This window comes from Physcomitrium patens, chromosome 3 (genome assembly GCF_059467195.1).
Source record: "Physcomitrium patens ecotype Gransden chromosome 3, ASM5946719v1, whole genome shotgun sequence".
NCBI classification, from domain to species: domain Eukaryota; kingdom Viridiplantae; phylum Streptophyta; class Bryopsida; order Funariales; family Funariaceae; genus Physcomitrium; species Physcomitrium patens.
Window position 1 is genome coordinate 11,046,920 of NC_143412.1, and position 27,294 is coordinate 11,074,213.

The following is a 27,294-nucleotide window of genomic DNA, read 5'->3' on the forward strand; positions in this document are numbered from 1 at the left end:
TCACTCATATTTGCCCCCCTGCCGAGTTGAGCCTCGGTGGATTTAGCAGTTCAAATGTTCGCACTGTTGAGCACGCTTGGGGCTTTATTCTCACGTCCTTGCGCGGACGTCTTCAGGAGTACTTCGCCGTCTCGCACCTTGTACACCGCGATAAGAAACATAAACATTTCTCAGCTCTATTTACAGGCAAAACACCATCCACTGTCGTGAAGGGAAGCTGAGGGAATCGTCGATTAGGGTTTCAGATTGCAGTCTAAGTACACATCACAAGGAAATAAAATAAAAAACGTGTAAGTGGTTGAAAGCATGAACATAAACTTCCCAACTGTTTGTTTGTTTTGTTTTGTTATTTAATGTAGTGTGCTACTTTCACGTCCACTCTTCAGCATAAATTAAATAGTACCCAGATTATGACAGATCCTTCAATCAAGCTAGTCCAGTAGAAGAAGACAAAGGAGCCTTTTCTCTTTAGGTTTGTGCAAATATCCATCCGCAACTTAAATGTGTGTTGTAGAATTAAGGATTTTTGGGGGCTTTTGGAAGGATTGTGTTACGCAGAAACAAATGGTGGGAGTTGGTAGCAGCAGCATTATTCATTTATATATTTAGTTATTTTATCTTTTTTGTTGTCCTGGGTGGGATTTAGACAAGTCAAAGAGTCCTTTTTTGTCTTGAGGGCGCATGCTGTGAATAGATACAAAGTCAACATGTGTGCATTGGAATATGTGTGAACATGGAGACTCTCTCTCTTTTCCACACAAATGCTTTTGTTTGGTTGTGGGTTTGCTTGTATTGGATCCCGGCATAGTTATTGCCTCTTCGTGTTTCTACACTGAGATGGTGAACTTGGACCTGGTTTAGGGTTTGCCTCGCATCACGTCTACATAACGAGAGAAAATCCTAAAAGAAGTATCTTGGTTATTTTTCCTTGAACAATAATGACAGCAGTTACATGGTAAATTATTTCGCCATTCCATAATTTATTGTTGGAGTTGCGAGACCAAAAGAGATTTCAGTAACGAATTGATAATAACAGAAATTGTAAAACTAAAAAAAAACTAGAAATGATTATTTATGTGATGTCGTATAAGGGAAATTTTGGTTTTTGATCAAAACAAATTACCTTATTTTAATTTTTGGGGTCTTTAGGCTTCTTGTCCAAGGTGTGAAAAAACATATAATTTCTAATTGATTCATTCTTCTAATCGGAGAAAAATAAATAGATTAATAGTTATTAATATATTAGTTTGTTTTATACAAGAGACAAATTATGCAGGGCGGATCAAACTTTACAAGCCTTGTTGTATGCTTGTCCAAATCATTGAATTCTAATGCATCGTTTCCTTGAAACACAATCACTTACTTATACTTACCACTGACACCAACAGCACACAACGACTCACAATTTTCCACAACTTCATCAGGCGAAGTGGTGGAAACATTGTGGTATGAATTTAATGAAATGTTTTGCATGTGCATCTCGGAGAACAGACTGTCCAATTCAAATGCACACAAACTAAATGGAACTCAGATTTAATCCTCACACACAGTATTTTTCTTCTCCAGTGTAGATTACTCACAACATCAAGCATTGTTGGATCCAAGCAGAATAGCCCAGGGTCACAAAAACGAAGTACCCCAACAGACATCAACGCTAATTAAACTCCACACTAAATACAAAAAAAATGAAACAGAGAAAGAGAGATGCAAGGGGGGCGTAAAAGAAGGGGGGACGTGGAAAGAAAAGGTGACAGCGATGGCCATGGCCATGCGAGCAGTGCGCTGCAGCGCAGCGCAACCCGACGCCACGCACTGCCCGCCATCCCCATGCGTTAAGTCGGGCAGACGAAAGAAAAATTAGGGGAGGGATTAGTAAAATAGTAAGATATAGACTGGAGGGGGGGGGGGATCCCGCTATAATGCCAGGGGCGGGGATGGGGTCCCGGTGGTGACGGAATGGGGGTGGGAGTCACGCCTGGGTTACTAGTTACCAGGGATTTGCAAGCTGGCCTCGCGTCTTCCACTTGCTAAAAATACAGCACCAAGCTCGAGCCCTTCTCCATTGCCAGCCAGCCACCCGCACCTCCCCGTACTCGGTGCCATTGTTTCCTACCAATCTCCTCCTCCTCTTGCAGGAGGTTTCCACTCGCGGTCCGTGGGCTAGACAGCCGGTAACGTGACGTCTTGGCGTTTTGTGGGATTTCCAAACTGCGCTAGGTTGTGGTGGTGTATGGACGTAAGTGGTTTGGGTTGCGGGATTTGTTGTAGTAGTTGTTGCTGTTGGTTGGTTGGAGCGGGTGGTGTGGCGTATCAGTGGATTTAGATCTGCGCCTCGCCCGAGTCGGGGCAACGGAAGGGCGTTTGTAGTGCGGGGGGAGGAATGGTGATGGGAGGAGTGAAGGTCGGCTCTTCTGCCCTGGTGTTGATGCTGGCAATGCTGGCATTCGTGCTGGTGCAATGCGTGGACAGGGCGGACGCGGGTCATGGAAGCCCCATCATGGAACTCGCTACCACGTCCTCCGGTCTCCCCGAGGGGTTCGATGATCTGAGAATGTATGAGGATCCTGAAGACCAGTTCCTTGACGAGCCTGCCAGGCGCTTGTTGGCCGCACGGCGCAGGAGCTATATCTCTTACGGGGCCTTGAATCGTAACCGCTCTCCATGCCCAGCGCGCTCCGGTCGGTCGTACTACACGCCCAATTGCAATAGCAACGCAGGACCGGCGCGGCCTTACACCCGGGGGTGCCTCCGGATCACCCGTTGCCAGAGAGTGTAGATGCTCGCAGTCTTCTTTGCTCTGGTGAGCTTTCGGAGTCCTCCCTTGCAATCCAAATTTGTGAACTTTCAAGTGAGGTTGGTGAGAGAGAGAGAAAGAAAGAAAGTGACATAGAGGCGGGGAAGGGTGGTGATCGTGGATGGGTCGGTGATTCAAATGCACATGGATCACCTAGGGGAAAATATTTACCTACATACATACCTGTATTGCTGATCCGGACTACTTCAAGAAAAAGTAAAGATTACTCCCAGTTGTTTGTGGTTGAGATCCGCCGTGGAACTGAAGTTGCCGTCCTTGTCTATGAATCGGAGAAGCAGAAATCATAGAATGCAGTTGATATTTAATCTTCTGTGAGAATAAAGAGTTTGAAATTCTAGCCGTTGTGGTCATTGCAGTTGGGTTGGAACTATAGCTTCGAAGTATGTATAATTTGGAGAGCTCGGAGGAGTCAGAAAGCGGCCTGGCATTGGGAGTTGCTTAGCAGCGTCCTTGGATTCTCTTAATGCAAGTATATCATCTGAAGTGAGACGTCGAAGTTAGTATTGCTCATCTTTTCCTCGTACCAGTAGGAAACGTCTCGATTTCAATAGTAGCTGTGACATTCGTGGCGATCTTTATCGCTGGCAGTCTCACATTCGGGCTTCACTTGTAGGGTTCTTTTCACGAATGATAACGTTGATCCTACAGTCAATTGGTATGTCCTACGTACTACACGTCTGAATTGCAAATTTCATAGGTAATAAGGATCTTTTTTTGGTTGTAGAAATGTTTCACTAGGATCTTGTAGCTTCGGCAATTGACCTCCTGGATGATCTAAGGTGTTTCTCACTATACTCAGTACATATGATATTTCATTTCTCGACAAAACATCCGTGGCTCTGAGTTTCTGTGGATGCTCACACTATTTAGCCCTAATATGTATCCTACTCATCTCCTGGTACCAGCTCGGGCGACCCACATTGTTTCTGGATGTATTTCTAGGTTCTCACTGCAGTAGGGTCTTGCAGAACACCACCGCTCGTGGTCGTAAGCCAAGCACTCTGAGTGCTAAGCTGAGATTTACGCATTTTGTTAAAGGGGGATTAACTCGGCCTGTAGTTAGACGTAAAATGCATTTATAATTCGCTTCAGCTGAAATTCTTTCATGAACCTCTTTCACACGTGAGAGTTCTGTGTTGCTGCTTGGGCTCCGCATGGTGCAATGGTCGTTTTCACCTTCGTCCGTTTGTTCGTTTTGTCTGGTAGACTTCACACGTCGTACTACCAGCTTCAAACGTACCAGCCACTGTGGTGAACATGTGAGACATAATTGTATCGGTCGTTTTACGCTCATGATGCACTCAGTTAAACGAATGTCTGCTGCAGAACTTAAGACAACTAACTGATGTATCAGGCAATTTGCTGAGTGCCTCAAACAACTTATTCACTCAAAACACTATTGCCGTCGATTGTGTGTAAGTGTCGCGTGTATTGAGCACATGGAATGAGCCCCAATATGCCAACTCTGGCGTGCTCTGTTCAATTCAAACACACTCGGTGTTCCCCGATCAACCCAATCAATATTGCAAACATAAAAATTGCATCCGATCGGAGGATATATTGGGCGAGTGAAGATTGAAACTGGCACATTTCAAGCAGTATGGAATTTTTTTTTACTTCTGATATGCACAATGTGAACATATGCAATAGAACATTTTGTTCAGAGACGTGGCGCATGTAAGTAGGTCAAACACTGTGCACTGCCCATCTCCTTTGCCATCGGCTGCTAGCAATAATTTAAAATTCAATTGTTTAAAAGGAAATATTTCCTTATGGGCTGACATATGTTGCGTGAACAATGCAGCTAGTTGTCGCGTTCCTCAAGCTTAAGCACAACAGATGCCACTAGTTACATACAAATCATATATCTAATAATCAAACATCACATCTTGTGCACATAATCTTTTCTACAGTTCATGGGACTTCGACATGCTCAAAAATGTGTTGGGAAAAAAAATGGCATTTTTTTTGCATAGTAGGAAAGGCGACGGAGGCAATCCGATCTTCAGAATCTAAAGTAGCTGCCTTGCAGGGATACCCTAGACAGTATCATACAAGTTGCATACAAGAATCAGGGTACAAGACCGATATCCTTGAAATACTCGTGTTCCAATGCATTTCGTGCTGTTACCCGTCGACTTGGCTCAAGTGTCAGCATTTTCTGTTTCAGGTGTCCTAATAACGTAAGACTTGGAAACCGATATTGGAACAAATTGCAATATCCGAATACGCTGCTCCCATCATTCTGGTTTCAAGAGGCATATGACTGCATGCATTGCTTAAGGCGAACAATTAGACTAAAAGTAGAAATAATAAAAAAAAACAAAACCACACAGAATTCAGATGCCGGAGTTGAAAGATCACATACCTCTAGCAAGTCGATGCCTGCTGGCTCAAGGCTAGGTACGACTGATGACAAAGGCTGCTCGTCAACATGCTCCGCATAAGAAATATAGATCAAAGGCATCACAGGTTTGCATATCTGTGATCTTCGCTTCTAACCTCTTAAACCCTAGCCTAACCCTTCTGAAACATTATGACCGTCTCTCTTAGAAAGTCAGCATCAAACAGCTAGATGATAGAACAGTATTTTATACATACCTTCGGAGGCCACTTTGGAAAAGCAGTCTTGAAATCTGGCAATGAAGTTACACCTGGCCAAACTTCTTCATTTGGAGTGCCAAGTGTCCTGTAAAATCACCGACTTAACAATTACCGACTTGATAATCGAATACATCACCGACTCGGCTATCGGATACAAAGAATAAGCTCGCCGAAATAACTTTACCTGAAGATTTTGAACAGCTCATCTATCTCAGAATCTCCTGGAAACAAGGGCCGTTGATTGACCATCTCAGCGAAAATGCATCCTACAGACCACACATCTACAGGTGTAGAGTAGTGGCGAGAACCTAAGAGAATTTCTGGTGCTCTGTACCACAATGTTACCACCTGCATTTAAGCCAGACAATGAAACCCATGAACTACGACCCAAATGAGCTGTTTATGATGCAAAAAAGTTATCAGCTAACAACATTTGAATCGTAAGATCTTCCACGTTCTCTCGTCTCACAAGAAAAGATTCAGAGAAGTGTTACGAAGGACCTAAAACAATTAGAACTTTTTATTTATTTTTATCGCACAGCTGGCTTTCATTCCCTGTCCTGGCAGAGGCGATTGTAAGCCTAACATTCCGTATGAAAGTAGAACCATTTGACCCCGACTAATAATTACCTCATGAGTGAATGTCCTGACAGGAATACCAAAAGCTCGTGCAAGGCCAAAGTCAGCTAGCTTCAAAGCATTGGTACGTCGATCAATCAAAAGATTCTGAGGTTTCAAGTCTCTGTGAAGGACCCTGTGGGCATGGCAATAAGCAATGCCCCGCAAGATCTGGTATAGAAAGGTCTGCACGCAAAGCTTTACTCACTGTTAACCAGAGGCACAAATGAACCCAAAGAGGCTATAAATCTTGAGGTAGTATTCCAATACCGAATTATAATGTGACGTATAGTTTGAGCTTTTAGCCTAAAACACATACACGCTAATGCAGAAAAGATTAGACATACCTTGATCAAGCGTGGGTCTTTGGCAAGGTCCGGGCAGGTGTCCATATGCTTCTTTAGGTCGAGGTCCAGGTATTCAAAAACCAAGTACAATCGTTTCTCACTATGCACCACATCTTGTAGCCTGCTACCACAGATATATACCAGCATTTACAAGCAAACAGGAAGGTTTCAGAGAGGAAATAGTTTATAACAGCTTATCAAAAGTCTTCAGAGACGTTAACATACAAGACCCCTACATGTCATACGATGAGGTTGAAACCAAAGTCATTTACAAGTAACAAGACCGCAGCCATGTTTAAGTAGATGTCCCAGGTAAGATTTGAAAGAAAGAAAGAAAGAACGTGTAAGCAAGTCGATATTTTCTTAACAAGCAGAAAAATAGTATATCGATCAAAAGATGGAGTTAAGCTGCCTTGCATAAGGCTTAAGAGTAGGCAGAGCCTTGATAGTACGATGAGAGTCTACGATGACAAAATAGGAGCATATCGCAAATTCTAAAATCCAGTCGTGCTGAGATTGTACCGAACGATGTTGCCATGGTGCATTTCTTTCAGGAGTGAAATTTCTCGAATGGCGGTGCTTGGAACACCTTCATCTTCTTGCTCCAGCCGTATTTTTTTCAGAGCAATAGTTTCATTAGTGAGGCGATCCCGGGCCTTGTATACGACACCGTATGTGCCCTCTCCAATCTTCTCCACTTTCTCATACTGTCATTAGAACAGCCATCATGGAATGGAACTATTAATAACATGTACTTAAGAGTTTCTACAGCCTTGTAAGAAAGAGTAAACCTCTCGATTAGTCATACCGCAAGGACAAGAAATTTTAATAGAAAAACTCGCGGTGCAATATAAGTAACATAAGGACCTACAGTGAAAAACATGATGAAGAGTAGGTTGGAGCAAGAAACAATAAAAAAAGGGATGGTACGCACTAATTTTTTGAGTTCTAATCAACTTCCTTTTGCTTTTGTTATCAATGAAAGAGAATCGCTATTATGCATCTGTGTTAACTTAGGAATATCATGCTAATACCAGCATTCTCAGATCGTTGAAACACGAAGGACATGTATGAAAGATAATGCTTTTTCTGGTATGATGAGAATATTGATGACGAATTCATCAAGTCAACACCCTCACCATTTGCCAACGAACCTATCAGTTATTTGTCAGCATCTCTCATCACTGCGAATCCGTAAAAAAGATTGCATTCCACCAGTAAGCTCAAAACGCACCTGATCCATTTGAAACTTGAGGTAACGAGATCAGACCAAATCGCCTGATGGAGTACCAGCTCCGCACAAAACGAGAAGTGAAGACTAATCACATTGACATTGCAGGAGCGTTCAGAATTAAACTTCGAGGAAAGATGAGTCCCTTCGTTGAGCTTAAGACAGACAAACTCAGGGCACACCAAAGCGAAGCCAGAAGGCAACAGACAGTATGCTTCTAAGGCAATTCGATTCCCGGTGGACTAGACACAAGTGCTAAGGAGCTGTAGCTGGAATATGGACAAAGAGAACCTCAATTTAAATACTCATTCATCATTCATAGAGGAATATTACACAATGTAGGCCAAGTTCACAAAGATCATCGAGAGAGACTAACGGCACGAAGAAAATAGACAGGTAAGGAATTCACCGTAGTGGAAAAATCGGAAACAGACTTGCCAGAATCTATTGCAGCACTTCAAGAGAATAAAATTCAGAAGAAGACCACCTTATAATCTCTCTAGCAGAAGAATTCGCCCGTGCTGGCTAGAAGTCTTCCTCAAAATCAACAAGGCTATGGCGAATCTGATTGCCCGGCCGATTCTATACACAAATCATATAGCACAATTCAAATTGTACAGGATAAAAACCTGGCGGAGAAAAGTAAATCGGAAGCACAAAGACCATGAAGTAAAGCTAATAAAACCCCCGCGCGCCCACATTCTATGCCATTAAAAAACTCGTCACAGTTTACACAAATTCGACTCGCACATCACTGCGCAGTTCGGCGACAAATCCTTCTCTCATTCCCCACTCTCCAAAAAATTATCAAAACCAGCTAACCCGAACATAACGAAAAAGAAATTACAAACGAATCACCGAATAGAACACACTCTCACACTCATTCTCCCACGCATACACACACAAAAACACATACATGCACATATATATAAAAAGAAAAGAAAAAGAAAAGGCTTTATCACGATATCCAAACACCTCACTATAACCAGAGCACTCAATCACAGCTGTCTAAGGCCCTCTGAGAACATTCCCTCGACAACAATCTCTTTACCGAAACAAAACACGATGGACGGCAAAGCTGATGCAGCCTTATTCATCGCAGAATGCGGGAGCGAAATGCGGCCAATTTGTAGGCACGAATGAAGACAGGACAATCCGGGAGGGCTTCTTAGTGAGGCACGAAGATGCGTCACAAGGGGGCACGCGCGACAAGGCAGTCAGATACGAGGCTGGCTGGCGATGCAGATGGAGGGGAGGACCCAGGGCTGAGCCGGAAGCGCGGAGGAGGAGGAGCAGGAGGAGGTCATTGAATGAAAAGGGGGAGGGGGGGTGCAGAGCAACATACGGCAGTGCGATGCACTGCGAGGTCCCCCCCTCGTAGAATTGTGTCGGAGAAACCTCCCAACTCAATCGACTGGCTCCGCCATCGTGGGCCGTCGGATCGCAGCTGCCGCTCAGATTCAATCTCGATTGGATTTCTGGGAACAGAGGAAGGGAACGTAGGGGAATCAGGGGGGGACGGGCAGGTTGGAGGGCGGGCAGGGATGGGAACTCAGAACCCATTCCTGACAGGGCCCGCACTGATACATGTTCTACCCCCTCATTGGCCCCATACTGATTTTCACATTCATATGGGTGCTGAAGTTTGCTCAGGGGCTGCCTCTCAATCCTAATTTTCAACCAACACTCTTGCTTCGAAGAATACTTTTTTGTTGTCATACAACATCACTCTCCATGTACATGATACTTTTGTTTCCAGGAAGAATTTTTGCAACTCAAAAAATTTACTCATTAATTTTTTCTCAAACATAGATATTTAATAAACAAGGATTCATCATTGATTGTTTTCTTTGAACAAGAAATAAAATTTAGATTGGCCACAATTTAGTTTCTTTCATTTTTATAATAGACATTCAATTTACACATACTCTATTGAAAAGGTTGTAAAATTTTATTATTATATTTTTTAAGAACATTAAAAAAATCATTTAATTAAGTTTCTCTTAAAGTATAATTTTGGTATAAGATATTATATTTTAAAACTTCTCAGTTTAATGGAAGATGATTCTGCTCGTTGATGTACTTGACTTGTATAGTTCAGTTGTATGAATTATGTTACTTTCTGTGTAAAAATCCTTCATGAGTTTTTATTTTATCTTATTTTATTTCTAAAACAAGTTTAATACATCAAATTTTCAGAAATTTTGTATATTGACATAAAAAAAAATATACATGTCCATGGTATTTTTAATTACGGTGTTTTCTAAGATTGATTGTAAAATAAGAAAACAAAACTATGGTAAATTGTGAAGTAAAATGAAGTTGTAGATACAAACTAGTTACACTAATATGTTTTAAAAAATAAAATACCTACTTAAACAAATTAAAATAATATATATATATATATATATATATATATATATATATATATGTATTTACTACTTAAAAAATAATTCAAGATGTAACTACTTAAACCTACTTAAGCAACTATTACAAATGTACACAAAAATACTATACTTTACAAAAAGTATCATTTTTTATATTACATTTTTACAATTACACTTAAAATTATATTGCAATTGTAGTATAGAATTATTAGCAATTTTATCTCAAAATAAATTTTTCTATTAAAATATTAGCTTATAAAAAAGAAAATGACAAAGGACTCATAACAATCTTAGTCCTACTTCTATAGTATTTTGTACTTTTATAATTTTGTTCATTAATCCTAAAATTAATTTTTTTCTTTGTTTCTTTCTTATGTGAGACTTAAAAAATATTTACACAATTAAGCTTTAATTAAACACTCCTGTAATCAATAAAATGTTGACTTTAAAATGTTTAATATAATATTCTAATATTCAATTTAATAAATCATAGTAATAAAAAATTATGTAAAATTTTATATTATATTGTTTCATTTTAATTTCATCTATTTTATATTTAGAAATTATTCTTTGATTATATTTAAGAAAGAGATAAATCTAAATGTAATCTTAATTAGGATGATTCTATTTAGTATATAACATCATTAATATTCTAGTATAGTACTTAAAACAAGATTATTTGGATTTTCATAATTGGAATTATTATTTATTTAAACGTTTAAACACATTTAAAATTAGATAGTAAAAATTATTGAATAATTTTCAACTATTTAAAACAAATTGTAACACATTTAAGAAAATATAAATAAAGTTCTTGTTATAGATAACAAAATGATCTTGTACACTTTATGCTTTAAAACCTTAACAATTACTATATCACATAATATAAAAGCTTAAAGTAGTTTCAGTAAATCCATATTATTAGAAATTAAGTAATAAGATAATTTCTTTTTAATACTTTTATACTTTCATATAATAGATGCTATAACATTAGCCAATGTGACTGTAAAAAGTTAATAAAAAAGCTAATTAATTCTTTAATTCACATCAAATACAATAACATATTCTAAACTATTTATAATTAAAATCATAATAAAATAATTATTATAAAAAAATAGCAACATAAAATAACTCATTTTGTTAAGTTGAAAAAACATGCAATAAAAGAAAACCACATAAAATAATCAAGAATATATATATATATATATATATATATATATATATATATATACATGCTTATTTGTATGTTTTTGTACCAAATAATAATATTTAAATACAATTATTTTGTCACTTGAAAAAATCTAAAATTAAATATTGAAATAATATTGAATAAATTTTTTAATATTTTAAAATTAATTTGAATTTTATGTTGTAAAAATTAATATTATTGCAAGAAGTACTAAAGCCTATGTTAGAATGTTGAATAATCTAAAAAACTGAAAATAATTCTCATCCTTGAATTATCCTACCAAGTAATAAAATATTACATATATATATATACACAAATATAAATATACATATACTTAAAGAAAAAGAAAAATATTAAATATATAAAACAAATTACTAATTTCTATGTAAAAATAAAATTAAACATGATGTTTTTATATATATTATTTAAAATTTAAAATCATATATAATAGAAATATTTATTTGAAAATAAAAATTTAAACATGCTATCATTAAAATTCAAATTTCAACTTTCAAATTTGCAAAAATTGACTTTTTATCTTTTCATTGCTAACAACAATTGATGGTGAATGTATCTTTAACAAATAATGTAAAATAATGTCATAGAGTTTTTCTCATACAATGATATAATTTTTTTGACTATTTTATATCAAGTTATGTCGATCAATATGTAATTATTTGTACAATTTATCTGTTTTTCTCTTTTACAACAAAACAAGAAATTTTTACAATCTTGCTTATTTAGTTTTTTTTGGTTTAGTTATTTTATTTTTTCTTTTTTGTCTTTGACCACTTGTGAACTCTTGCTATGTTTATAGGCAATCAAACAACACAATAAAAGAACCATTTCTATGAAACTCAATATGTCCCACATTACTTATAATGTAATATATTTCTTTTTCCACTATCTATCCTGTAACTTCCTAATTTCTACAAGCACTTAAACTTAGTGTGAGAAGTTGAATTTTATTTCATTTCTATGAACCAGAAAAAAACTAAGTAATTGTGATATACTGAGCTAATAAAATACTATGCTCAAAGTGGTTCACAACTATTGAAGTTGATTAAATTTTGAACTTTTGATTTTCACAACATGGTTTACAATAAAAACATGTTCAAGAATGAGTCCTTACTGAGCATAATATCTCAAACTAAATGATGTGTAATATTCTATCCAACACTCTTGTACTCTACATCATGGATCACAAAAAAAACCACAATAACCATTTTCCAAGGGCCTATCTTCATGATCCACAATCCATTTGTTTCCCTGCATGCTAATCGTTCCCTACATCTTGTCCTTCCACCCCACAAGGACACTGATACGACCAACATTACAATATGGGTCACTCATTTTTCTCCAAACAAAAGCTACTCTGAAGAAGAACATACTGCAATACGATATGAGAACCGAGAAATGCTCGCAAAGAAACCGTATTATTCAAATGAGTCGATTGCCAACCGTTGATCCCATACAACTGATTCTACAGTGGCACCAGGTCTTGGAGGCCTCAGAGTTGAATGAAGATCTGTATATAACTCAAGCCAGTGCAAAAATGAACCATTTCGGTTGAGAAGTTTTGGTCTCAGGGATCAGAGTTTGAAAGGTTGATGCTTCAGAATACTCAATCTCCCCTGCACTGCCCTGACTTGGAATCTATGGTGTACAAACACTCACTGCTGCCATTTCCAAGTTTGAAGGTCCATCAAAGGGCTGTTCGGAGCCGCTTTGTCTTGTCGGAATCTGGCACACTTGCATCCCTAGAAGATCCTAAAACTGCGTTTGGAACGAGCAGCTCTCCATCCATCTGCATCTCAACCACACCAAACCTTGGTTATAGTGTGAACCGGTGTACTTAAGATGAAAGACATATTAAGAACAAACAGTTTAAATCTGTGAAATCGCTGTATCTCGGAAAAACACAATACCAGGAATCACACTTATCTGTTTTTGTACAGGTGACCCACTTCTCCAATCTAAGGTAAGATTTAAAGGAAGAGTAGAGATTATCTGGTCATAACATACAAATGTAACATTCCTAGTATGTTATTACATGGCAGCAGTGACATGAGATAACTCAAACTCACATAGTTGGTTTGGTGAAGACGGTTAGTGAGTGGACCAATTGTCTCATCAGGTACTACAGCGTATCTCTCAGCAGGCGAAATCCAATTGGAACCTGCACCAAATTAATTACCACTGGTCAGAATGAGTAAAGCGGGATCCCTACGGCGACCAAATGTTTCTAGGTGGTCAGGTTAATATCAGATGTGAAAGTATGCAGAGCATAAGACATGTATGTTCCGAAATAGAGGCTTTGTGACTTACTTGCACAGTTCCCAGATGGAGAGCTTTCTATCCCTTGACAGGCAAGGCCGTCTGCACTCAGGAGCTCTATTCTTTTGGGGACGCACCTTGAGAACCAAATAAGAAAAAGCGCTTCGGTCAGCTCCACAAAAGCTTCAAAGGTTATCATTCAAATAAGTAACTTTTACAAATATTTCCTAAATCATGTTACGTTGAATATTCGTAATCACAGATCAGGGGAAAACATTATACTGTGTGTGTATATATCAAATGAAGATGAAGTTTAATAAAACATCAGAATTCTAGGGGATACGAAGTACCTATCAACGGCATCGCCATGACCTAGTTGGCCACTTGTGCCTCGGCCCCAACTATAAACGTTGCCTCTGTCCGTTATTGCCACAGTATGTCTCCAACCACACGTGACTCGTGTAACTTTCTACAAACCATAAGAAACTACATTAAAACGAGAACAACATTCACAACATAGAAACGAGAGTTAGGAATTTTTTTACAAACGGTATGCTTTTAAGAGAACTCCATACACGAATTGCCTACCTCATTGACAATACCAGTGATTAATTTTGGAGAGTTATGATCATCAGTATTCCCACATCCAACTTGGCCAAACTGCACAGGCACCAAAATAAGTAAACTCTGATCAGGAAAACGGAGCTCTGTAAGAAAATCAATCGCACATGCATCAACCATCAAACCTATAAGTGTCAACTCCATTGCAAGCCAAAAAATTATGATTCTCAGGAATACACTAGAAGTAGAGGTGTCCCAACGATCGCTATTCACCTTGTTCCAGCCCCATCCATACAGCTCCCCATCTTCATCTAATGCGACAGTATGCCGCCATCCTCCCGAAACCTTCATCAAATGCAGACATTTGGATAAATAGTAGATTCGACTAATAATAATAATAATAATAAATATCACTGCAGCGACAAGATGCTGCAAACGTGAGGGAAATGTAGTAGAACGGCATGATGCCACAGAACCAGCCACAACATTCCCACTCAACATAGTACAAGTGTACTTACAGCTTGAATGGTTTTATTTTTTAAGGCCTGGACTTGATGTGGCACAAGATGGTCCTCAAAATCACCATGACCCAGTTGCCCATACTTGCTCCATCCGAATGTGTACAAGTTCCCCGAATTAGCAACGGCTATTGTGTGTCGCCATCCACAAGCCACCAAATTCATTTTCTCCCCCTGAAAATTCGTATGAAACAGAGCCATTTCATGTAATGCGAAAACATTGACTTTTTACTGTTGATAACAACTTCGTACTCTGCACTCTCTATCAACATGAGAAAAATCATGAATGTTGAACTGGCGAGGTAAATTTACGCAGTCACTATATATCCAAGTACGTAATTTTGGAAAAGCAGAAGTTTCAGAATGTAAGATGTAAGGTAGAAGACATACAGGAACAGCGGCGACTTCGCCAGGAACAAGGCGGTCATTCCGATCACCTAAACCGAGGTTTCCGTAACGACCCCATCCCCACCCATACAGTTTCCCACTCTCTGTTACTGCTGCCGTGTGCTCAGCTCCAGCTGCCAGCATCTTCACCGCTATGCCCTGGGTTCACAAACCATAATTTGCATCAATCTAAGTGTTCAAACTAGATCTGTTGGGAGAGATACAACACCCTGACTTTCAAAATGGTGACACTTATCGAACAATGTTGTCGTCATTAGCAAACATTCAATCTATAAGAAATTTGTGCCTAAGGCTATAGAGTGTCACTTTCACCCATACTTTGCTCAGAAAATGGATCTGAAAACACGGTTGTTGACATGAAGAGTTCTTAACATACCTCGAAGGCCGCCACTTTATTAGGGACTAGCACATCCTCAGTGTGTCCAAGACCAAGCTGTCCATTTTGATTCCGACCCCAGCTGCACAACGAGTCAAAGGTAATAATCGGTCAGTGTCACTTCCAATGAGGTGAGGTAACATGAAGATATCCAGTGACTTCTGCACTTATATTTTTAAACCCAAGTCAATGTAACGATACGCTTCAAATATTAAATATGAGATGCAGCCACTGAGACTCGACCTGAAAATTACCTGTGCACTTCGCCATCACCTGTGATAGCAAGACAGTGACTATCACCACAAGCAATCTGTTTGATTTCAAGGCCCTTAAGCCCCTTTATAGCTCGTGGTATGAACAAATCGCTAGAATTCCCGTGCCCTAATCTCCCGAAATCTCCCCTGTAGATGGAAGAACCTACGTTAGAAATAAGTGCTCTATCCGGTCATTAAGATATGCCAGGCCAGAACGCAGACATTGTTCAGCTGCTTACGTCAGTCAACCTATTCCATGTTATTTGAACAAAACAAGTCACAATTCCCACCGAATTAGTTACAAAGCTTAGACGCAGGAAATTGCTTGTCGAGCTATTTGTCAAGCATGCAAGGCTACTTACCAACCCCAGCTGTACACGGTTCTGGTGGACTCGGAGCGAGCAGTAGTGTGGTCAGCTCCACATGTAATGGAGGATATCTCACAGTCATCAAGTGCACTAATGACAAGGGGCAGGTGCCTTTCTTCAGCATCTCCATGCCCGAGCTGCCCATCTTCACCCCGACCCCATGAACAAACCAAGTCGCCAGCTGCACAACATTCAAGAAAAATTCCACTTGAACAAACAGAACGCATGCTGAAGCATGTCATTACTCGCACTTAGAAACATAATCTCCCACAGCATCACATAATCAATCCGTATATGTAGATCTAGCTCGATGACGATAGCAAAAATCACGTTCTAAGAAACGACAAGGTCTTGCATCTGCTATTGAATCAAACTAGCAGCCTCAGGGCTTCAATATTCTGCAAGTGCACCACTAGTGGGGTAAAGTTTGGTCTCCTTTGGTCACAACATAGCGCACCTCGAGTGAGAGTTTTCATGTCTGGTTGAAAAGGATGATAATGAAGATAAATCCGATTGCGTGAAAGTACAGTGAAGTTAGATTCTATCACATATGGATTCGAGTAGGTCATTACTCTAAAAGTATACAGCTCATCTGTACAGAAAGCCAGTCAATATGCACGCTGGTGGGTTTTCTAGTGTGCAGGAATGCAAGTTTCATGAGCAACACGCGCCTAGCAAGTTGCCTGAGCCTACGAAACTCTTTCCAGAGATGCTATTGTTCGCTAGAGTTCACAGACGCTTGTCCAAGCCCTCTAAGAAAACTCACCTCAAATCTAGTTTACAGTTGTTCCAAAGGATTAGCATGCCCACTCAGTCTCATTACCGACTAATGAGAATGCCACATACCAGAGGCAAGGTCTTTAATCAAATGAACGGTCCCTAATTCGGCAGCTAAGGACACTTGTGCTGGGAAAGAAAACCTTTCTCACATGCAGATGCACTAAAGTAGGGGAAGAATTCCTTACAAAGAAGGGCGACAGTGTGGCTGGCGCCTGCAGAGACAGAGATGACGCGCCTCCTCGGGCCCCCACTGCATGCAGCCTTATCCTCCTCCATCTCTAACCTTCCCAGACCACCTGATTTACCAATTCCGGCCTATTAAAGAGCCTTACAACTGCGAGCTCCACCTTGAAAGAGTCTACATCAACTCCAATACCACCTCATAAAAATTAGCTGCCTAGCTACCAAACGCAAAATGCTCTCTCCCAAAAACTCTGCCCACCACAAGTACTAGACTCTTGAGTGTACGCCAGCTCCAAATCCTCAACTGGCGACCTACACCAGCACTGGATGCAACAAGTTTCCCAGCATCCGAAGCTAACAAACCTTCCCTCTCCTACGCGGCTGCAAAGACACATGAAACCCGAGAAACAGCCGAGCTTCTGAATATTGGATAATTTTGTGACGCAAAGGCTGCTGTTCAACCAAAAAAGCGATATAATTCACGTCTCACCTAACCCGACAAACTCGCTCCCGGTGTCCAGAGGTGCGAGAGTCCTGACCGCGAAGCCTCCAGAAGCTTAGCCCAGTCGATGACTCCCACCCTGCAGCAGCTCTGAACAGCCTAGAAACAAGCGGACAGATGGAATCCCACATGCATGGAGCATTTGGCACAAAGCAAGTGCGGGTGGTGCCCTGAACTCTTGTGGGTAATCGTTTGACAAGGCCCCCAAGAGCAAATTGAGTTGCAAAAGAATGAATCACAACAGCAGCGAGGAGTTGGGGCTACTGCTCAATATCCTCCCCACCCATATCCAACCCTGGGGGCTAGATGCTTAAATTAACCTCCTTTTTGCACCTGGCTGGGTCCACATACCATAAACAAAATTACCCTTCTCCATTCTCCGTCTCTCACCTCCACCACCGTGCCGGGGCAGTGCCACTATTGAATTCAGCTGTGCATTGTGCACAGAGATCGGTCAGTTCCGGATCTCCCTGATAGGTTCAATACTGTAAAGAGGCTTCTGCATCTTTTTAGTTATGTGTTAATTACTCGTGAAATTCTCACCACGTGTGAGTACATTATTGCAAATCTGGAGCTATTCTACTCTTACACTACATGCTGTGAAATCTCCTCTGAATTACATTCACACTATTTAGGAAATCAGACTGGTTTTGTTTCTTCGCAAATTTAATACATCCACCATTAAAAATATGTGAATGTTAAGGTTTGTTTTTGTGGGATCCTACCAGTGTCCTGTAGCTCCTCTATTAAATGAAGTACATTATCATTAATTCAACACAAATTTAGCGCAATTAATTACTTTTGGTTCTATTTACAGCATCAAAACATTGGTGTGACGTTTGACCTCGGGATTTGTGGAATCGACATAAAGGTGACTTACTAATGATTTGCTTACACTGATTTAATCAAAATTTACTATATGTTATATAACTTATAACCGAGTTCGCTCCATTGAATGTTTTTTACAATAAGGAATGAATAAGAGATACAAAATAAATAAATAAATAAATAAAAAGTGTTCTCACTCCGTAATGATGGACATGAGGTTGATTCTGGTGCATTTAGGAGTGAAGAAATGTTTTCTCCTCTAATGAAGAAGAGTCCATCATTTCTAAAAGCTGCGCGCCATTTTAGAATTTTGGAACAATACTACGAAAAATGTCTTCTCGGAGCACACACACAAAAATCTGCATATATATATATATATATATATATACATATATACACATATACAAGCAAAATGTTACAATCCTGAGCATTCGTAAAGAAAAATTGCAGTGCTTCAAGTGGACAGCTGCAAAGATATCACAACCACAAATGTGACTGGATACAAGCACAAGACCACATGAACCCTCAGAGACTACATAGGAATCTCTCAATCCAAATTTAATTTTAACAGAGGAAAACTTTGGGTTCCATGACCTCAATTTAGTGCATGGGAGTTTTAGAAATTAATAAGGAATGAAGCAAAACTTCAAAATGTGAAGTTGAACAACGACCCCAAGTAATTTACGTACATGTGTGGATATGAATTCTCTCTGATCAAGTGTACTCTCAGAAGATTGTCTTACAGGCTTCACAACTGTACAAGGGAGAGGGTCATTGGCTACACACAATACTTCATGAGAAAATCATCATCTTCATCGAGATTAATGTCTTCATCCTCTCCAAAATGTTCATTTTCCTCGTCATCAATTTCAGATTCATTTGCTGGGTCACCGTCTTCTGGAAACCACTCGTCATCTTCAGCCTCACTAGATGCATTGTAAGGATGACCGTCATTCTCCATCCGTAATCTGCCTGACAACCCCTCAGCACTTCCTTCACGACCAGCATCGTCTTCCTCAAACTCCAATCGATCCTCCACCATCGCCATTGGAACCTCAAAATTAGACATATTTTGATCTTCAGCACTGTCACCTCTAATGGCACCCCAAATGCTGGTCTTTCTTGGAACATAAGCTTCGGTGGTGGTGGATTCCTGTGTCAACTCCTCGTCCTCTTCAGTTTCGTGTTCGGTACCTTCATCTGATGATATTCCGAGAGCACGTCTCTCAAGTGCTGCCTTAACTCGATCATCAAATGTTTCGTCATTGCAGGCCAACATGTAACGAAGATGGAAAACCAGTCCGTGGGATTTCAGAATTTGTTGCCTCGGTTTGATTCTCTCCTCCAAAGAGTAGCTGAAGTACCTGTCGATGCATACATCCAACAAACATCAAGTCTTCGCAGAGTAGCGTTGATGAGCAATGATTCTGTATTAACCATTCTAAGAGAGCAGTTGATAGGATTGCAATTATTTCATCGCTTCATTAGCTCTAAATGTTCAAATAGTTCAGAGTGTATCATTACCAACTTTGTGACGGACATACTCAAAACAAACGTATGTTCTTACAATTAGTAGGTACCGAGACACAACAGATGAAGCTACGCTACAGGAAATATAAAATGATTGTCTGCATTTGTTATGCTTCGTAATATTCCTCCTTGAAATACACTGGCACTCCAATGATTACATCAATAACAAAAGTATTCAGTCAGGGCCAAGCACACAAGAGATAGGCCAATTAATACACTAGGACAAGTCAAGCTCTTCCAGAAATGATGTAAATTGAATGAAGAAATGAAGATCAATCAAGGTACGTTGTGTACCGCGAGTTCTTAACTTGGTGAGGACATGAAATTGACTGACATAGAAATTAAATTGAGACCATTCTGAAAGCAAACAATCACTTACCGAGGAAAGAGAACAAGGTCCTCAAGAGGACGCTTCATCGATCGCTTGAAGTACCGCAATTTGGATTCAACAATTGCAAGGTTGTATCTAAGCAGCATTGGAAAATCGGCCACCATGTGCCCTGTATGCTCACGCTTCAGCTGATGGTTCCGTAAGAACTTTACGAGAGGCTGAAGCCTCAAAGTCAAACTTGTTCCTATCAGCTGTGGTCGTAACGCAATAACTTTTCCAATATGCTCTTCCTTCACCCCTGCCTCTTCCAAGATAAATCTCACCTGCGTACCACACCCCATGGAACATCATTTATCACATCCAGAGAACTTCATGTCTTAGTTACTTAGGGCAAGAAGAAACCAGAGTTAATTGTTGAAAATGAAATATAATCCAGCCCGCTAGCTCCAATCAGAGTCTGATTTGTAACCAAGCAAACTAAGTAATGTCACCGCATTCATGTGTTTCTCTCAGAATCGGTTGCTTGTTTCATGCCATACTTTATAAATCCAGAAAAGCCAAATCCCTCACAAGATAGTATTCCATCTAGAGTATTTGCTTAAAAATTTTCGTATTGAGCTGCAGCGCCAGAGGCACTGTCTTCGTTTTCCTGATGCGAAAGTCGAATAAAACTAAAATTGAAAAGTAACAAAAAAAAATCAAAAAAAATTAAAAGAAAAATCAAAACCGACATAAAATACTCACCACAGGACGAATCTTTCTGTCCAGGCTGTAGCTTAGTAATGCAGGAAAAGCAACAAGAACTTGCCCAATTGCGTCCTCACGAATTCCAATTGCACGAAAAAATCGAACCTGTCAAAGCAAAATCACTTCATATACGAATTCTACTCACTCAGGCCATTCTAAGGCCCATCAGTAGGCTTCGAGAGTGTCGATCCTAAAGATGGCTAATAGCTTAAGGCAAAAGCTAAAGAAGTCATAACATGGAAGTAGGCACTTGCGACGTTTAAAACACGATTAATAATGATGAGATAAGCTTGACATGCTCCGAAAACACTCACAGTTGATGCTAGAAAGAAACAGCTAAATATAATTTTGAAACCAAAGCAATTCTTCAAAAGTCACCACACCATTGTAATTGAACACTGGCTTACCTTAGGTGCAATATTCTTCTCGAGATTCATGCAAAAGACGGATGGATGTACACAAAATATACGCAGAATGCCTGCGTCCTGAATTCCTAGCAGTTTAAAATACTTAATCAGGGGCACCCATCCATTCCCTATATCGGAAGCAAGTAGCTGAGGTCTCGTAGCAATCGCTTTACCAATGTTGGCATCAGCCATACCCAGGCATCTCATGTACTCGACCTGCGTGATGGTCACCCATAATGAGGTTCCAAAAGAAACTTATTGATGCAAGATATTACTGACAGCAATGTCATTGGTCCTTTAGAAACAAACCCTTGAGGAAATTTTTCACTATTAGTCAATAAGAATTCGCAAAATAGGGTAATTTATCAGCCTGCCTGCAAGCCTTGAAGCCCCAGCTACGAGGCTTGACATGACGCGCAAAGGGACCTACTATGAAAAGTTCCGTCTGAGATTGGCCCAAATCGTCAGTGAAGACGTCAGAAAATTCATGAGGTTGTTTTACCTCCATACTAAGAATCAGGGATGGTCTCCAGCACACAGTTCGAAAAATTGCAAACGTAGACGAGGGACTATCTTAATGCGGACACTGTCCTAATTTGTAAACTTGCAGCCAGGTTTCAGGACAGAGACAAGTTGCGTCAACAAAATGCATCAAATACGAAGATCATCTCGTACCTTAGCTTGCATCTCAGTAAGTAAAAATCGACCAACACTTGCGGGAAAATTAAATGCCATCGGGCCAAAGTGCTCTGGTGTCACTCCCAACTCCTGGAAGAAAGAAATTTTGTCAAGGAGTTCATCTATACTAAGCGCAAGAATTCCTGGCGATCGGCTTATCACAACCCCAACCCAATCTCTTCGTACTCCAGCATCCTCAAGCAGCTGTACCATGTTCTCGAGCTGTTTTAGTGGCTTATCAAGGATGACTGGATGTCTTGTCAGAACAACTCCAAGGTCACGACCTCTTACATAATTCTTCTTAAGAAAACTGATCCTGTCACGCAGAGTATCCAAATCTACACCTTTCAGATCTATTAGCTGACCAACTCGAGGCACAGTAATGTGATTGTGCTTCATCCATCTGTACACAACCACAGGTGAATACCTCAACGTGGTAAGTCCGGGATCTCTCAATTAACAAGCATAGCACAGATTGCAAATTTCGATGCATGCAGACTTACTTGACAACCTCCGCAACCTTGGTCTCTGCAAGGCATGCTCGAGCTCGTGCCACAAACGTCGAGGTCGCATACCGTTCTTGTGATTTAAGCGCCACCGCTTGAATGAGAATATGATCCACGAAAGCTGGCATGTTATCCACCACGAGCTGTGAATAAGTCTTACTTAGAGATGCCTCCATGAAGTGTTCCCTTAAAATTCCCCTAGTTTGCTGCCTCCTTTTCTTCAGTGCCTCTCTGAGTGCCTTCTCATCATCGCTCATACTTACATTCGTTACCTGCTCTTCCGATATCACAGACCTCCTCCTTAAGAATGGCCGACTTCCAGCACTCTCCTCATCCAACCTGACCTCCTTAGCAGGTTCTCGAATGTAGGACTTAGACGAATCAGAGTCTAATAATCTAGCGTTGAGCAACCGCCGCAAGTATGTTTCCTTCCCAGTTCCTTCTCCATTGCCACTTGACTCCTGATGTTCCCTAGAGCCATTATTATGAATAGGGTTACAGCCATCCTGATCCCGACGCCATATCGATTTATGGTCATTTGGATTTCTAGTATTCGAAGGAGAGCCTCGCTTTTCAGAGGAGAAGGGCACCTTCTTCGGATATACAGGATTAGGAGCGTATCTCAAATTTGAGGGATACATCTTTCGTGGATTTGGAGGAGGCCACTGTCGATCTCGCGGATGGCGCCATGCTCTAGCATCTTGCTTTCCAACCATGTTTCTGTGGTCTCTTGTATACTCTATCCTTCAAGGATAAATTGAACTATTCAGAAAGATCCTCGAAAAAGTACTTCAGAAAAGTTAGTGATTGAATTGCTAAAATCAAGCCAACATCTAGTCAAATACTCAAGTCTAGACCATTACCTTGTGGAGCTGATCCCTTTCCTCGTCCTCCACCTCGTCCTCCACCTCGACCGCCCTCTCTACCGCCCCACCTACCGTCTCGGTCAAGAGAGAATGGCCCTCTCTCATCCTCGAAACCTGTCTTAAATTCAGACCGCTCACCAGGCGCACTCGTTGAGGCTCTCCAATACGAATGGCTTGCACCCCCACTCTCTCCTAAATCGCTTGAACTTGTCGAGAAAGAACTTTCCATTTCCTCCTCAGCATCATGGAATCTCCTCTCTCCCAACATCGGTGACTGTCTTCGTTCCCGTGAATTCCCTCTGCTCGACTCAAAGCTCCCCATATAAGCATCGCCATCTTCACCTTCGTCAGAAACAGAACCTCGCAACTGCCAATGCGTGTCTTCAAACCTTCCACCCCGCACTCGCAATTGAGTGCCTTCTCGTAGAAAGGAAGATGGAAAAAAACTCGGGCAGAATAATTTGGAAGCAAAAACCTTCTCTGAAGACTGAGAAATCAAATGGAGAGAGGAGAATTGAGACAGCAAGTGCTGAGCTCCAGCGTAAGTGTACATTGCACCACCTCCCTCTCACACCCACTCACACAACTTCCTCACAATCCTCAACCGCGACCGTCATCCAGCTCTCAAACTCACCACGTCATCAATCCTTCACTGAATTTCCGTATCCTCATAACGCAATCCTCACTCGACGAGCTCGGAAAACAAACACAGCGGTCCAGTACTTTCAAAAGCCACAAACTTCAACCCCAGCCCTGAAACTACAATTACGACCAGAAAACAGACAATCTCTGCTATATTGTGTTTGATGGCATTGCTGTGAAGAGGGGTTTGCACCCGCAAAAGGAATCATCCACTGGAATTGGAATGGCGTGAATTGAAGGAGGGATGCTTCGCTAAACCCTAGAAAAGTGAAATGCTTGAAGCATGGGTGGTGCCGCACTCACTCCCTCGGAGGTGGGGCTTGCCAGCTGGCAAGCGCGGGCCTTATCCGGTTTCTGCCACTTCAGCTCCCGCGGTCTTCAATTCCCCACCATGCCCCTTTCCCCCACTCTTGATCGTGTCGACGTGACAAGAACCTAGTGGGGCAAACGAGGTTAACTTTTTTTGCTTCTTTCATTATTTAGTACACTCCAAAACTAGGCCGAAATATCCAAGTCAATCCGTTCAAATTCTATTGCGAGTTCGAAGAGGAATCCACCGAACCAAATTCATTGAAGTCACGAATGCTTTTCATGTGTTGTTATTTTGGTATAATGTCTATTGCAATGTGATTTTTGATAGGAAAAATGTGACTATGTAGGTGTTTTGCAAACATTCATATCCATGGTTATATGAGCATAATTGGAAGAGAATGAGAATGGGCACAAGAGAATACATTGTATGAAGAAATATGTTGTCTAATCTTCTTTTGGTGGATTAGGTTAATAATGGCATCCACAAATGGTATGACACTCTAAACTCTTCATAAAAATTCAAGTTGCAATAGTAGACAATATGTGGACTCTAGCACTAAATGCAACTCTTGGAATATGTGGACTAATATCATTGAAGAAAACATTTTATTTTTATTTTAAAATAATAATAATTTTAAATTTTAAAATAAAAAATATATATTTCAAAAGTTAACAAATTTAAAATAAAAGGTATAAGTTTGCTGTACATGAAATCATTTCAAAACACTTATTTATATTTTTTCAATTTATACAAAAGGTTGATACAAAAAATTAAACAGTTCCCTCTACAATATTTTTTTATATAAATAATTTGAATAGACATAGTTTCACATTTATAAACATCTTGTGTCATGAAAATTAGCCAGTTTTGGATCACACTGAGTTCTACAAACAAAATAAATAATTCAACAGTAATGTTGTGTGGTATTCCAAATCACAAAAGATTAACAAGAAGTTTTCATGATTCATGAGCTCATGATCTCTTTTGTTCAGCACTATAATCCACTATCAATATGTGTTAACACTTTAATACTTATAGGGGGTAGCATAGACAATTTATACCACTTACATGAATAACACTTATGTGACTTTGGAAAAAAAAAACAAAAACAAAAAACAAAAACAAAAAAACAACACTTATTTAAAATGATGGATGAAAACATATAAGATATGAATGTCATCATACACTTAAGTATAATAGAAGAACAAATCTAAAGTAGTTTAATGAGATTCTTATGCATACCAAGATCCTATTTCCTTTTGAAGGGTTCAAATACTTTAGATGAGAGATGTAACATCAAGAGGTCTTTGTTCCAAAAATTGTTTCAATGCCACTAATGCACTTTTAGCATCCTTGAAACTTAATTCATCTACCACCACCTCACCAATTTGCACAATTTTAGCTTCTTTAATGAATTGATTGTCAATTGCATCATTTCTTCCATTAAATATACCTATAATTTCTTCCTCCATAGGTATGTAGAGATTGTGTAGATAAAATTCTATTTCATAATTAATAAATTCATGTGCATTCATAGTGGATCTAGCTTCACTCTTTGCAAACACCAATAGTAATAGTTCTAGTAAGGTAGTAACTACTTCCAACTCTTTCTTTTGTAGTGCTTCAAGAACTTTTTTATTTCTCATGATTTCCTCCTTTGCTTTCATGTTGTCAAATAGAATATAAAAAAAAATATGTGTATATTTCCAACAATTTATGATTGTTTATGTAATAACTCCAATGCACGAAGTATTTTGTATCATTATCACATATTGATACATATCAATATTTTTGCTTTTATTTTTCATGAATAAATTTATGTGATGTTGAATTAGTCGCTTGCAATATTAAGCTTTAAATGATTGAATAATTCTTTTATCCATAGGTTGGAATCTACTTGTAGTATTAGAAGGCAGGCATTCAAGTCTAATCACTTTTAATTGTGTACCTATATTAGGTAGTTGGTGACCTAAAAATTTGTCAGCCAATAGTAATATTTTATTTTTTTATTTTTTTATTTTTTGTACATCAACTACTTCCTTTAAAAATCAAGCATAAATTTCTCAAATATCCTGATAGTCATCTTAGCTTTCTTATTTGCAAACCACTTAATCCTAAGGTTATCTTGGTTGAAAATATGCCTACATAAAAATGCTCAAGACTTCATATACTTATTAATAACTATGCATCTTCTTCATGACGAGTATATTGTGTAATATGAAATCTTTTCTTAAATTTGTCTATCCATCCATAAGAAAATTGAAGCTTCTTCTCACCCTTCTCGTTAGATATCATGCCATAAAATATCTTTGAAGGAGTAATTACAAAATCATCATACAAAATAATATTAAAATCTTCTATAAGCTTAAATCAGATGAAAGTAGCTTGCATCACCTATGGACATTGAACTTTCTTAATGCACTTTAAGACAATTAGATGTTGGACATCAATATCCAATAAATCTCTCGTCTTTAGTAATAAGTAAACGTTCATCTCAAAAGCTGAGGCATAATAAGTAGAATTAACCCATGTAGTCAAAACTCCATTATTCTATCCAATAAACACCAATCTTTGATGATACTGGAGGATATCGTTATTTTGCACCAAAATAAATCCAAAGTTCTTCTTTATTGTAGACCTAAACTTCTAACCTATCTAAATCATCAAATTAGAAATCTATCAAAACATAATAATATTACTAAATCCTCAAATGATACAATATTGTAATACAAAGAAGCTAATGTAAGAGAGCTTGAACTTTAAATCTCAAAGAGTATGATGGAATTTATAGCCAATAATATCTGCATGATGTAGAATAGATGATGTATGAAGATATTGTGAACTATATATAATATTATAAATGCCAACCAAAACATGATATGTACATGATGGACCTAATCCAATTTCATCCAAATTATAAAATTTCATAGCCTCACTTTCATCCAAATTTAATACTTATTGAGGTGAATCTATTAAAGAGGGGAGCATAATTTTTATAGATTCTCTTAAAAATTATCAAAGTAGTATA

At 39.2% G+C, this 27,294-nt stretch overlaps 4 protein-coding genes across 14 annotated transcripts; 1 reads left to right on the forward strand and 3 right to left on the reverse strand.

The window, feature by feature from the left end:
• Positions 1-2,074: 2,074 nt before the first annotated feature.
• On the forward strand, positions 2,075-3,643 carry LOC112280218 (protein RALF-like 34). Its single transcript, XM_073532694.2, has 2 exons — positions 2,075-2,800; positions 3,172-3,643. The coding sequence occupies exon 1, from the start codon at positions 2,381-2,383 to the stop codon at positions 2,774-2,776; it is 396 nt and encodes a 131-aa protein (XP_073388795.1). The 5' UTR covers positions 2,075-2,380; the 3' UTR covers positions 2,777-2,800; positions 3,172-3,643.
• A 1,114-nt stretch (positions 3,644-4,757) lies between these two features.
• LOC112280217 (cell division control protein 2 homolog) lies at positions 4,758-8,996 on the reverse strand. Of its 9 annotated transcripts, none has more exons than XM_090248741.1 (10): positions 8,667-8,996; positions 8,025-8,197; positions 7,619-7,702; positions 6,907-7,091; positions 6,385-6,505; positions 6,050-6,223; positions 5,604-5,767; positions 5,417-5,504; positions 5,184-5,237; positions 4,758-4,976 (listed from the first exon to the last, which is right to left on the reverse strand). In XM_090248741.1, the coding sequence occupies exons 3-10, from the start codon at positions 7,625-7,627 to the stop codon at positions 4,887-4,889; spliced, it is 885 nt and encodes a 294-aa protein (XP_090104867.1). In that variant the 5' UTR covers positions 7,628-7,702; positions 8,025-8,197; positions 8,667-8,996; the 3' UTR covers positions 4,758-4,886. The 9 variants fall into 9 exon arrangements, with proteins under 9 accessions (XP_090104867.1, XP_090104868.1, XP_090104870.1 ...); XM_090248742.1 differs by having other exon boundaries at positions 8,103-8,197; positions 8,667-8,977; XM_090248744.1 differs by having other exon boundaries at positions 4,758-5,081; positions 8,103-8,197; positions 8,667-8,943.
• A 3,248-nt stretch (positions 8,997-12,244) lies between these two features.
• On the reverse strand, positions 12,245-17,651 carry LOC112280215 (ultraviolet-B receptor UVR8). Of its 2 annotated transcripts, none has more exons than XM_024515442.3 (13): positions 17,407-17,651; positions 16,919-17,029; positions 15,948-16,134; positions 15,586-15,732; positions 15,332-15,413; positions 14,938-15,093; positions 14,548-14,721; positions 14,303-14,374; positions 14,057-14,128; positions 13,819-13,937; positions 13,520-13,605; positions 13,279-13,370; positions 12,245-12,998 (listed from the first exon to the last, which is right to left on the reverse strand). In XM_024515442.3, the coding sequence occupies exons 2-13, from the start codon at positions 17,007-17,009 to the stop codon at positions 12,897-12,899; spliced, it is 1,380 nt and encodes a 459-aa protein (XP_024371210.1). In that variant the 5' UTR covers positions 17,010-17,029; positions 17,407-17,651; the 3' UTR covers positions 12,245-12,896. The 2 variants fall into 2 exon arrangements, with proteins under 2 accessions (XP_024371210.1, XP_024371209.1); XM_024515441.3 differs by having other exon boundaries at positions 16,919-17,091.
• A 1,174-nt stretch (positions 17,652-18,825) lies between these two features.
• LOC112279938 (transcription termination factor MTERF2, chloroplastic) lies at positions 18,826-24,256 on the reverse strand. 2 transcript variants are annotated; one of them, XM_024514743.3, is made up of 7 exons: positions 23,309-24,256; positions 22,443-23,184; positions 21,937-22,342; positions 21,262-21,477; positions 20,852-20,959; positions 20,156-20,430; positions 18,826-19,610 (listed from the first exon to the last, which is right to left on the reverse strand). In XM_024514743.3, the coding sequence occupies exons 1-7, from the start codon at positions 23,862-23,864 to the stop codon at positions 19,025-19,027; spliced, it is 2,889 nt and encodes a 962-aa protein (XP_024370511.1). In that variant the 5' UTR covers positions 23,865-24,256; the 3' UTR covers positions 18,826-19,024. The 2 variants fall into 2 exon arrangements, with proteins under 2 accessions (XP_024370511.1, XP_024370513.1); XM_024514745.3 differs by having other exon boundaries at positions 22,443-23,189; positions 23,309-24,215.
• Between the last annotated feature and the right edge of the window lie 3,038 nt (positions 24,257-27,294).

Bases quoted from the DNA above. Each gene is read 5' to 3' on its own strand.
- LOC112279938 (XM_024514743.3), bottom strand. From the start codon at position 23,864: ATGTACACTTACGCTGGAGCTCAGCACTTGCTGTCTCAATTCTCCTCT. The intron at 23,185-23,308 runs GTAATGGTCTAG...CTTGAAGGATAG, and splicing joins AAAGGGATCAGCTCCACAAG to AGTATACAAGAGACCACAGA. The intron at 21,478-21,936 runs GTACGAGATGAT...ACCATCACGCAG, and splicing joins TTACTGAGATGCAAGCTAAG to GTCGAGTACATGAGATGCCT.
- LOC112280218 (XM_073532694.2), top strand. From the start codon at position 2,381: ATGGTGATGGGAGGAGTGAAGGTCGGCTCTTCTGCCCTGGTGTTGATG.
- LOC112280217 (XM_024515443.3), bottom strand. The intron at 6,224-6,384 runs GTATGTCTAATC...CTTTGCGTGCAG, and splicing joins AAGACCCACGCTTGATCAAG to ACCTTTCTATACCAGATCTT. The intron at 5,238-5,416 runs GTATGTATAAAA...GTTGACGAGCAG, and splicing joins TTCCAAAGTGGCCTCCGAAG to CCTTTGTCATCAGTCGTACC.
- LOC112280215 (XM_024515442.3), bottom strand. From the start codon at position 17,009: ATGGAGGAGGATAAGGCTGCATGCAGTGGGGGCCCGAGGAGGCGCGTC. The intron at 13,938-14,056 runs GTAGGCAATTCG...TATGGTTTGTAG, and splicing joins TCACTGGTATTGTCAATGAG to AAAGTTACACGAGTCACGTG. The intron at 13,371-13,519 runs GTAAGTCACAAA...AATTTGGTGCAG, and splicing joins TCCATCTGGGAACTGTGCAA to GTTCCAATTGGATTTCGCCT.